Source organism: Glycine soja, chromosome 18, assembly GCF_004193775.1.
Source record: "Glycine soja cultivar W05 chromosome 18, ASM419377v2, whole genome shotgun sequence".
Taxonomy (NCBI): Eukaryota; Viridiplantae; Streptophyta; class Magnoliopsida; order Fabales; family Fabaceae; genus Glycine; species Glycine soja.
Genome location: NC_041019.1, coordinates 6114989 through 6127013, shown reverse-complemented (window position 1 = coordinate 6127013; position 12025 = coordinate 6114989). Strand labels below are relative to the sequence as shown.

Genomic DNA, 12025 nt, shown 5'->3' with positions numbered 1-12025 from the left:
CTTTTGTGAAGAGCTTTGCGTTGGAACCCCAATAGGTAAGCTAACACCAACTCAATTGGTTTTACTAAAATAAATAACATCTAAATTTAATTCAAGTTTGAGATGTCTTCTTTATGAAAAACAACATTTTCTTCTTCTCATAAATAAAAAAGTTATACGTTAATCTATTTTAACATAATTAAATTTTTAATAACAAAAAAGTGGAAAACACCTAGTAAAGCAATCCTCAAAACAAATCAAATGAATTTACAAAAGAATATAATAAATAATATTCAGCATTTTGGGCCTAGCTTAATAAATTTTATAAATAACTTATTACAACATATTCTTAGGGTGTTGCTAGGTGCACCCAATATTTTATCATTTTTCCAATTTTGCCTAAGTTTTTTACAGAAGAACTTTTCCTGTAAGAGTTTTTTAAATTTTTTTTTAAAAAATATATATAATAAAAAAAAATTAATGCACAAATGAGTAATTTAACATATTAATAATTAAAAAATAAGTATTAAATTTAATATATATTTACTATTACAAAATTTAATATATATATTAAATTTTGTAATAGTAAATATTTTTTATTTTTTAAAAAATATACGGATTAAATAATCCATATGATTTATATCAAAATTAATTGTCACAAAATTTATTATTAAATTTACATGCACGTTAAATATACATCAGAAATTTTAATGTTATGTATAGCAACATTATTTATTTTACAACATAATTGACTCATTAGCTTAGTTGGTTAGAGCATTGAGCTAATAACTTGAAAGTCATAGGTTTGAGTCTTGCTTGGGTCATTAATTTTAAATTAATTCGTCATAAATGTCTTTGAGTCTTGCTTGGGTCATTAATTTTAAATTAATTTGTCATAAATGTTTTTTTTTAAAAAAAACTCTTATGGAAGAAGTTCTTCCATTAAAAACTTACGAAAGAAGTTCTTCCATAAGATTGTGTAAGGGGCAAAATGGGCAATATGGGAAAAACTCTTACTGAAGAAGTTCTTCCATAAGATTGTGTAAGGGGCAAAATTGGCAATATGATAAAATGCTGGGTGCACCAGCAATTCTGCTAGGTGCACCTAGCAACACCCATATTCTTATAGGTATTTGGACTCTAGCTTTTAACCCACTTTACTAATTACACCGCATCCCCTTTTATATTTTAATTGTTCATTATACCCTTTTTCCTTAAAGAGATACACCCATTGGAAACCCTTTTACTTTTAGTGAAATGTCTTTCCATAATAATATACATCTATTTCAGAAATATATTTTTGGAACTATGTATCATTTTCAAAAATAGATTTTTGAAATAAATATATATTATTTCAAAAAAACATTTTTGGTATCTAAAAATAAACACTTATCTTCCACCCCATGTTTGTTAGTCTTAATTTTATCCTATCTATATTGTTCTTTAAACCCTAATTTGTATCCCATATTCATTATATAATAATGTATATATTACATGTAACATTGTGCATTTTCCTTCAAGTGGCATTGCGTTTCAACGCATGTCTCATCTTTATTGTTGTTGTTGTTTTTTCCATTTTCCGTTGTTTGTACACAAAAAAAATAAGAATAACAATAATTAGAGAAAACATGTGTGTGAGCAATGGTTCATAATTATTGCTATTCTCATTTTTCTTGTGTAAAAAAAGTATGATTTATATTTTATAATAGATAAGTCAACCATGAATATACCTTGAGACGTAGTGACAAGTGGGAAACACAATAGTACATAAAGGAGGTTTAAAGAACAATGAATATCAGTGAGGATGAGATTCAAAATTAGGGTTCAAATAATAATAATAATACAAGATGAGAAATACCTTAAAACGTAGTATCATGTGAAGAAAAATGCAAAATGTTATAATGAATATGGAATACAAGATTAAGATTTAAAGAACAATAAAGATATGATGAAAATAAGATTTAGATGAAGTTTAAAGATCACTAATGATAAGATAAAAATAAGACTAACAAACATGAGAGTGTAAACTAAACATTCATTTTCTAATACAAGAAATGTCTTTTTGGAATAACATAAAAGAACTATGTATCATAGTTTGAAAAATATATTTTTTGGAATAAATATATGTTATTATGAAAATACATTTCTAGAAAAGAAAAAGGGTTTTCAAGGGGTGTATCTCTTAAAAGGAAAAGGGTATAATGGGTAATTAAAGTAAAAAAGGTGAACGGAGGTGTACACAGTATAACATGGGTGTATATAGCATGTTCCTTCCGCATTTGTGCTTGTTCTATCCTTTTGGGCCTATTGTTTTTAACAATGTTGATCCAAGAAAAGGCACTTATCATTTCTTGTTTTTGTTTTTTTGGACTCTAACAAACTTAATTTTCGAGGTTGATAAAAGAAGAGGAAAAAGAAAGAGAGAGAGAGAAAAGTGATGTTAGTATAACACTTAATTTATCCATAAATTTTATTAACATTTTTTTTTATCATAAATTCATGAATGTTATTTGTGACATATGGAATTAATGGTCGATATTTATAATATTTTTTGGCACATTTTTTTCTTCTTTTCGTACATTGATATTTATAATATTAGGTCTTTAAAAAAAATAATTTCGTTTATTTTCTGTATAACTATATGTTTTATTATATGTTCTTGAATTATTTTAGAAGAACACACAATAATGATTACTTTATATAAATTTCAATACATATTTTATTAAAGAAACTTTAATTTTTATAATTTTCCCTTAATCATCTAATTTTGGCATCACTATTATTATTATTATTATTATTATTATTATTATTATTATTATTATTATTATACCGCTTACATAAAATGAAATTAAGATGAACTAAATATGAATTTAATTTAGTTTAAACATTACAAAATGGAACAAGTATAAAATTCGATAATCATTAGTCACCCAAGTGGAGGGGTCTTGTTCTGTATGCAGTGTCCACGTGTAAAAACGAGAGCCAGTGCTGATAAAAATCCTCGTCTTGTTCCTTTCTTAAAATATCAACAGTTGTTATATTACAGCAAGTAACAGCGAGCGAAGAAGAAGAAGAAGAAGAAGAACGCAGAAGCCACGATGAGTGGCAGAGCCATTATCTCCTGTTTCTCTCCTCCTTCAACAACTCCATGCTCTGCCCCCATTCCAGTACTCTCGCGCCGAAACCACCTCCTCCATGCAACTCCACCTTCGCCACACCTCCTCTCGCGGCGGAGCCACCTCGTTGTTGCCGGCGGCGGCGGCGGGAAGACGTGGGCAAATGTGAAGTCCGAGAAGAACGTGTCCGAGTCCCCCAAGTACGAGGATGATGCCGTGGTTCAGAAGGCACGTGATTTGGATAACGTGGAAGAGGAAGCCAGGTGGTGGCAAGTGTTCCCCAAGAGATGGGTCATTGTGGTTCTCTGCTTCTCAGCTTTTCTTCTATGTAACATGGATAGGGTGTGTAACTATGTGTAATGTGTGCTCCTTCTTTGATCTTTTAACTGCGTTATTAATTGCTTTCTCAATGCATGCAATTTTGTCTTTGTGAGAGAGGAGCTTTAGAAGCATGTTTATACACTTATACTGAATCTAAGTAGAGCCAAGTAACCTATATAGCTAGCCATGGTACGTAGCTAGTTCCTTAAACATGCTAACAGCAGTGTTCAAGATCTCCCACTGACTAGTGATATGATCAAAGTAGTGTATATAAGTGATGACAAACCTCTCATCTCAAAAGTTAACTTTTGGGGATTAAGTTAGGCTTAAACCCAAATTCTAAGTTGGTATCAAAGTCTATTTTAATGATTGATGTTGGGTTTATCAGGTCACTCGTTATTGGACCATCCGCCGATGTTTAAATCTTGCAAACTTTGTGTTTGAGATGTCCAGTCCTTTACATGAAGACAGTGTGTTGGATATGGTGGGCTACCCTAAATCTCATGAGCTAACTTCATGGGGTTGGGTTAAGCCCAAATCACAATTCTAAGATGGGGTTCAATAAGGCTTTGTTAAGAGAGACAAAATCTACTTTGGTGATCTCTACTTTGGCTATTGGTTGAGATATACCTGTAGTGTATGCCAAAAAAAAATACTGAATATAATTAGAGGTTCAATTTTATTTACTCAAATATTAATTTTTATTTTCAACATGAAATAAAGTTTCTTGCCATTGTGGTCAATAAGTTTTACAAAATATTAAGATGCAATAAGTTTTCCAAAATTGTTATGGTATTCCTATGTGACTTTTGTATTTTTAAAATGTACAAAATAATGTGTTATATTGGTATCAGATTAAGTGTAACAACTTTGAATTTATAGGTCTTGCAAATGTTGACTTTCAAATATTAGAATCTCAGGACAATTTTTAGTATGTGAATCTTAGGCAACACATCATCTTGTGTAGCATTATGTATAAATATTTTCTATATTTAGGTTTTCTTTCTGAATATGTGTCATCACAGAGTTTACTGAACTAAATCCATCTAATTATGGTTATGTCATAGAAAGAAATAATTAGATCATATGGTTCAATTTGCAAAACGTTTGTTTAGTTATCACTGCTGTGGAGTCTTCAGTTAGCTTTTTACCTCTTAGAAACTTCCGTTGATTTCTCATTTGCAGGTAAATATGAGCATTGCTATACTTCCTATGTCTGCAGAGTACAACTGGAACCCGAGCACTGTAGGTTTAATACAGTCTTCTTTCTTTTGGGGATACCTCCTCACTCAGGTAAATGTGGTTTCGTTTTGATAAAGTTTGACTAGTAACTTTTGCTTGCTTGTATGACTTTGAACTTAAGGCTATGAGTCTGAAGCATAGCTAGATTTATGTTGCAGATTGCTGGTGGAATATGGGCAGACACAGTGGGAGGAAAGCAGGTATTGGGATTTGGTGTGGTTTGGTGGTCTGTTGCGACAGCCCTCACTCCTATAGCTGCCAAACTTGGATTGCCTTTCCTACTAGTTGCTCGTGCATTCATGGGGATTGGTGAAGTGAGTTCTGTTAAAATGTTCCAAATGATATGGTTCTCTGCATTCTACTACTTGGAAAAAACTTAATGTTGCTAGTTGCTACTACGTTGGTATTGGTAAAAGAAAATATCTAATAAAGAAAAAACAGTGAAATGTTCCTTTCTTGTAATCCATATTGTGACTGATTTTAGTAATGGTTTTTGGAGAAAACTTGTGTATAGTTGTTTAAGTGTTGTACTGTTGTTTGACCTATTCTCTCATTAGAATTGGAGTTTCACTTCAATAAACATTTAATGCAAACATTTGTTATGCAAATTACTGAGGTAAAACTCCAATTCTGATTGGAGAACAGCACAAACAACACTTAAGGAACTGTATTTAGGTTTTGTTCATTTGATTTATCTAGTTGATGATGATACAATTTGGTGATAACTTTCTTCCATATGGACCTCACTCTTTTTGGCCTTTACCCTTTGTAGGGTGTTGCTATGCCAGCCATGAATAATATTTTGTCAAAATGGGTTCCTGTGTCAGAGCGAAGTAGATCACTAGCGCTGGTCTACAGTGGCATGTATCTTGGATCAGTCACTGGACTGGCCTTTTCTCCCTTCCTAATTCATCAGTTTGGATGGCCATCAGTATTTTACTCCTTTGGTTCTCTAGGGACAGTCTGGTTTTCTGTGTGGCTTAGCAAGGTATGATTTGCGTATGTAAAATTATTTCCTTTACATTCTGAACGTGGAAATACTTGTACACACATTTTCTTTATAGAAATGCTTTTTGTCTAGAAGTTGATTCTCTACCGTGAATTTGCTAGCTAAAACATTTTTTTGTTTCTGAAAAGCTCACCCTATCTTGGTAGAATGTTCTGTTTGCTGATGTGCTAATCTTTTCTGTTATTATGGGATCTGTAGGCACATAGTTCACCTCTTGAAGATCCTGAACTGCGGCCCGAGGAAAAGAAGCTCATTACTACCAACTGTTCCTCCAAGGAACCTGTGAAAACAATACCTTGGAGATTAATTTTGTCAAAGCCGCCAGTCTGGGCTCTGATAGTGTCCCATTTTTGCCACAACTGGGGAACTTTCATTCTACTTACATGGATGCCAACATACTATAACCAAGTAAGTCTTTCTATCTTTTTTGGGCATGTTTCTACTTGATGTGGCGAAGCCAGATTTAGATTTATGCTCTTTATTTTTTTTTTTTAAGTTCCTACATGGTTGTGTATGAATTTACCTAGATGATAAAGTTTCCAATACCTATATAAGGAAAAATTCTTAGGGAACCACACCTTAAAATATATATTGCATCGTCTGGTTCTAGGTATAATGTGTTACAATGGACAAAGAGGAAGAGGGAAAGCTGGTGATATAACTGACAGTAAAGTAGCAAACCATGCAAATGATGTAAATAATATAAGGGGAAGGAAAGAAAGAGAGAATATTAGATGTGCTATCTTGGAGGTGGCAGCGCTATAGGCATAAAGGGTTTAAGTATCCTTTGTCAATGTGCATAACCAATCCTGTAGATTGTATCTCGCTGTGCAGGAGGATCTAGGGCCAGAAGTTGGAGGATATGAGGTATAGGAGGGAACATGGGGGTGATTTGCTGCTGGTGTAGTGATCCATTCATATGGTTATATGGATCCTCTTGTGGACAAATGCTGCGGGTAGTATTTGCTTAATCTAGATTGGGGTGAGATATATGTGTTTTGGTGGGATGGGTTGAAGCTTTTGTATTTTGTTTATTAGTTTATGTTTGCGGTGTTAGAAGGCTGAGTTCTGCTGCTGGTTTGGGATTGGGGCTTTATGGGTTCCTAGTATTACCATACTGCTTTCATTCTTGTATTTGCTTTTATTGTCTTGGTTACAGCTTGTAGCCTTGACATTCCTATCAATGAAATCTTTGTGCCTTTCCAAAACAAAAATGCTGGGTGATGTGGCAAGTTAGAGGCCTTTCTTTTTTGTTTATTTAAGTTTAATTTTGTTTGATTTCATTTTGTTCAAATTTTCTCTATTTTTCTTGTGACCTGGAAGTCAACATCTTCCCTCCTCATACCCCACTAGATGGCAGCCTCTTGTTTCTGGTCACTCTTTTAAATTCTGCTCGATTCCAATCATTTGGATAATTCATTTGGGGATTGTTGATATTAGTGTATTTTGAGTACTACATAAATGTCATGTTATTTCTTTGTTCATGCATTTTGCTGATATTAGTTTATTATCTCTTCTATCTTTCACCTAAAAATCTAATCTACCCATTCATTTTGATATCTTCTCATCCATTTATCACATACTCTTGTTAGTTACTTAGTTGTAAACATCCAATGGCATAAAGTTCATTATGTGAGCATGCTTGCTGCTGATGTTTGACGTTTTAAGCATCCTACTTGACACACTCGTTAAGCACTTAAGCCGCAATTCTCAGCATTATCAATATTCAAGCTTATAAAGATAAGCTTTTGGTTGGATTAATGTTAATATCCTGACATACAAAATATTTGGATTCGTAATCTTCATGGATATTTGAAAAACAATTGACACTGTTTAAAATTAACTAAAGTTATTTTCATATATCTAGGTCTTGAAGTTTAATCTTACAGAATCTGGGCTATTTTGTGTTTTACCATGGTTGATAATGGCTATTTCTGCAAATGTTGGTGGTTGGATTGCAGACACTCTAGTGAGCAAGGGTGTATCAGTTACAAGGGTCCGCAAGGTATAATCTCCCTTCAATATTTTATTTTGTCTTACTTTGTTGGGATTTCGGCAAGAATAACAAATCACCCAAGTAACAAAGTAGTGAGTAGATATCGTCTCCACATGGACTTTGCAATATAATTACAGTAAATTAAGTAGACTACGAAGATTAAATTGTTGAATGTAAAGACAATTGCAGAATTTAAATGAGTTTAATGCAAGAAAAACTAGTAGGGAATTCTGTCGGTAAACATAGAAAAACAGGTTCTCACAATAAGATGAAATAGTTGGGGTTTAACTTCATCAAACTAACCTAACATGCATTACCAATTATCCTTATTCAATTGAGACTACGTTATTATCAACCACAATTTATCCTAAACTCAATTCCTTAAGCGAGAGAACTTAAGTCCCTTGACTTCACTACCAATCCCTTGATTAGTGTAGCTAAATGAATTGCATTAAGAATAAGGGTTTTAACAATGATCAATCCTTGTTTACCCTATCCCTAGGCATAAAAATTATTGGTTGTCTTCTTTAATTCACATTTCAAATAGATTTTTCCTACTATAATTGATCATAATGGATTAAGTAATTAGGTGATCAATCAAAAAACAGGCAATAGGCACAAAAGAAGAACAATAACAATTGCTTTATTGAATAAGAGAAACAGCAATAACATGAAGGTAGTCTAATTACATTAAACCCAATGGAGGTGGAATTAGTTACTCATAGCTATGGGAACCAAAGGATTTGATGAAGAGATAATCAAAATAGAGTCCTTGAACTTAGATGCCGCCACACTCTTGTTTTTTCTTCTCTGAAAATGCTCTCTCTCGCCCTCTGAATTTATGCCACTCTTCCTAAATCATGGGTCTTTTATATTAGTAATGGCAGTTGGGTATGTCTGATAAGCTTGCTTAAGCAAGCGCGACAACATTTGAAGCTTCCAGGGATGTGGCTCACTTAAGCAGGCTAAAAGGCCTCACTTAATCGAGGTCAATTAATTTTGGACCTCAAAATTTTGGCTCACTTAAGCGAGGTCAGTTTAGTGGACTTCTTGGGTCTTTATTCCTCCTCTGCTCCATTGAGTGAGCTTCCTACTAGTTCTCCAAAGGCACCCTTCAACAAAATCCTTCAAAATTAACAAAAACGCAAATATCAAGCAGAGAAAGTAACAAAACTAAATTTCTAACTTGAAAATGATTTTATTCCTAATTCAAGTAAATGAGGTACAAACATAGCCCAAAAGCATTATCAGAAATACAGCAAAAATGCAAGTATAGGTGGCAATTATCAAGCTTCCTTTTGGAAAAACAGTTCTTTAGATGAATTCTTCACCAACTTCCTTTATATAAAGGGCTAGGGAACTATTGCCTATCCTTTAATATTCAAGTAATAAAAAATGAAAAGAAAACCAATCTTTGTTTTGTTTGCATCTCCAAATTGCCACAGGTTCTTACACTTGTTTTATATATAATTAAGTTCAAACTGGATAATATTTTGTTTCTTAATTTTAACGATTTTAATTTGAGAAAAAGTGTTAATACATGTTTCTATATAATTTTCTGATATGTTGCTGGGGCTGTACCCCAAGTTTTTAGGTTACAATTTACTAATGTGGCTTACTTTTTGAGAGGTGCATAAAGCTTAAAACTATTTCTACAAAATTTGGAGGCAAATTTTCTTTGCCTTCTATGTCCTTAAGTATTTAGCAGCCTACTTCTTTGACTACTTGTTTGCTAAACTCAATTCCATTGCTACAAAGTTATAAGCTTCACAATCTAGTTCTACATCTTTGCAGATAATGCAAACAATTGGATTTCTCGGACCAGCTTTCTTCTTAACTCAATTGAGCCATGTCAATTCTCCTGTGATGGCTGTTTTGTGTATGACGTGCAGCCAGGTTTGCTTCTTGTTTTGTATTATGCACATTTTTAATTCTGAGAAGGCAGTCTCTGTGTAATCCTAACATAAAATTTGCTTATATTTGTGTATCTTCTTTGTATGTTTCTGGAGAAAGTTACTTAATACTTGTATGAAGTTTCTTAAATTTGAGTATCACTTCAATAATTTTATTACGATTTTTAGTTCATACTGCATAATCTGAAAATTTGAATGGCAAATATAAATTTTCTTGACAATGGTCTTGGAACTTCTCTTGATGAGCTTAACTACACATTCTCATTTTGCTAAATCTTCATATAAAGTTAGAAAGTGTCGGTTCATCCATTTATCCTATTGAGCTTCCTCTTTCATAACTTTTTCAAATTCTTCCTGAATAGGGAACTGATGCTTTCTCTCAGTCCGGATTGTATTCAAACCATCAAGATATCGCCCCTCGATATTCTGTAAGTGGATTCATTGTACTTAGATTTTTCTGCAATTTGGAGTTCTACATTTGATATGTTATATGTGGAATGATGATGCAACAAATACTTTGAAGGTGTGCTAATTCATGGCCATCTACAGTCATCTCACAATTAGTTGGTTAAATAGTAATGTCATTTGGGAAGGAAAAAGAAAAAGAAAATATTTATTGCCTCTTTTTGTCCTTAGGGCATATTGCTTGGTCTATCTAATACCGCTGGAGTATTGGCTGGTGTCTTTGGAACAGCAGCAACAGGTTACATTCTACAACATGGTAAGTATTTGTTGCTCATATTTTCTTGGTTACTGAATGTTAATGATTAACTATTAACTATACTAAAAGCTTAATGCTTAGATCCCAACTAAATATATGACTAATGTAGTCCTTAACTCCTTCCAAGGCTTGGGCAATCCTTACCTTTCAAGCCACTTTTGTGAGGTTGAGTTATAGTCTTAAACCCAAAATTTAAGTGAGCCTATCCTAGAATCATTATTGAGTCAATTGTATATATGTCTAGGCTCTAGATGCCTAGTCTTGGGTGTGAGAGGGTGTGCTGAGGTCCCACATTGACTAGACATATGCCAATGTAGTCCTTATAATTCTTGGACAATCCTCACCTTACTAATTAGTTTTATGAGGTTGAGTTAGGCCTCACATTCTAAGACTTGAGCTATTAAGTGAAGGATCACAATTGATTTTATTACATCTCTTATAATAGTTAATTAAGATTGAGTATATGTTTGCATTGTGCGCAATCTGTGAATAGTCTCAGTGAGCCTTTTGGTATTGTTGGTACTTTCATTTTAAGCAACATGGTGTGATGTTTTCATACTGTATTTCTAGACTACTGTCTCAGAATTGTTTTATTCAATTATCTATTTTAGATAAACAGTAAGGAATTAAATTAATAAAATAAACTCAAGGCTGTGGTTTGAGCACATATTGGTCTCACATTTACCAGATTATGCAATGCTGAAGCTTTGTAAGCAAGCATGAGTTAAACTGAGGTGGTTCATCCTAAGTTGGCTTCCCCTCTTTTCCTAAGAGAACATTCATTTCTTTGTTCTTTAGATTAAATGAAGACTGATGATCACGTAAATAAAGTTCTTAACCACTTTAATTGTTTTTATAAAATCTCCACCTTCCCGTTGAAGTTCTGTAGCATAATTTGTTGTGCTTAATACTTGATTAAAATCTGATCTTTGGGACAAGAATATAATACTGCTGGTTTTCTTTGACTATTTTCAGGCTCCTGGGATGATGTTTTCAAGGTTTCAGTTGTGTTGTATTTGGTTGGAACTGTGGTGTTTAATCTTTTTTCAACTGGTGAAAAGGTCTTGGAATAACTTACTTTCATTGATCATTGGTACTTGTCATGCCACATGTATAGATAAGTCTCGCGTACTTTCCCACAGAATGGTAAATTTTGTGGATAGAGGAGCATTGAGCATAGATCAGAGGGATGGCAATGTGTCCGTGAAAAATGAACTGGCATAATTTAGTCCCTGATGTTTTTATCAAGGGAAAAGGTTTAGATGATTCTACTCTCATGCTTCTGTTTTTTCTCCCATTTTTGGTGGGAAGATCATAGTGGTTGCTTAGTTTAAAATCATACTTGTAAATATTATTTTCATACCAACACATCAATTTTGTAACAATTCAACAAGAAAAGTGATTCATGTTATTCATCAAGCTTCGTCTGTCTCTGGAATTTCTTATCCGCCTATTTTGCTTGCATCCTTTGGTCAAATAAGTTGGTAATGTGAGTGTTGCCAGTCAAACTACATGCCATAATGAACTGTTGGAGTTGGATTCTTCGATTTCCTTTTCTTATGGGCATCATTGGGACCTACGGTTGGTTCTTCTTACACGAGTTTATTCATTAACACGTGATACAAAATTAACATTTACCTCGTTCTAATGTACTGGAGTAAATAATGAGTTCACTTAATTCATTATTTGGCATGACACTTGTGTAACATATGTCTGAAGGTACGTTGT

At 33.2% G+C, this 12025-nt stretch overlaps 1 protein-coding gene across 2 annotated transcripts; it reads left to right on the top strand.

Annotated features, from left to right (window-relative positions):
- Positions 1 to 2977: 2977 nt before the first annotated feature.
- Positions 2978 to 11730, top strand: LOC114396695 (sodium-dependent phosphate transport protein 1, chloroplastic-like). Of its 2 annotated transcripts, XM_028358797.1 has the most exons (11): positions 2978 to 3437; positions 4602 to 4709; positions 4817 to 4972; positions 5431 to 5646; positions 5866 to 6075; positions 7535 to 7672; positions 9458 to 9559; positions 9939 to 10004; positions 10213 to 10297; positions 11273 to 11394; positions 11451 to 11728. In XM_028358797.1, exons 1-10 carry the CDS (start codon positions 3078 to 3080, stop codon positions 11368 to 11370), a joined length of 1539 nt encoding a protein of 512 aa, XP_028214598.1. In that variant the 5' UTR covers positions 2978 to 3077; the 3' UTR covers positions 11371 to 11394; positions 11451 to 11728. The 2 variants fall into 2 exon arrangements, with proteins under 2 accessions (XP_028214598.1, XP_028214597.1); XM_028358796.1 differs by having other exon boundaries at positions 11273 to 11730.
- The last annotated feature ends 295 nt before the right edge of the window (positions 11731 to 12025 follow it).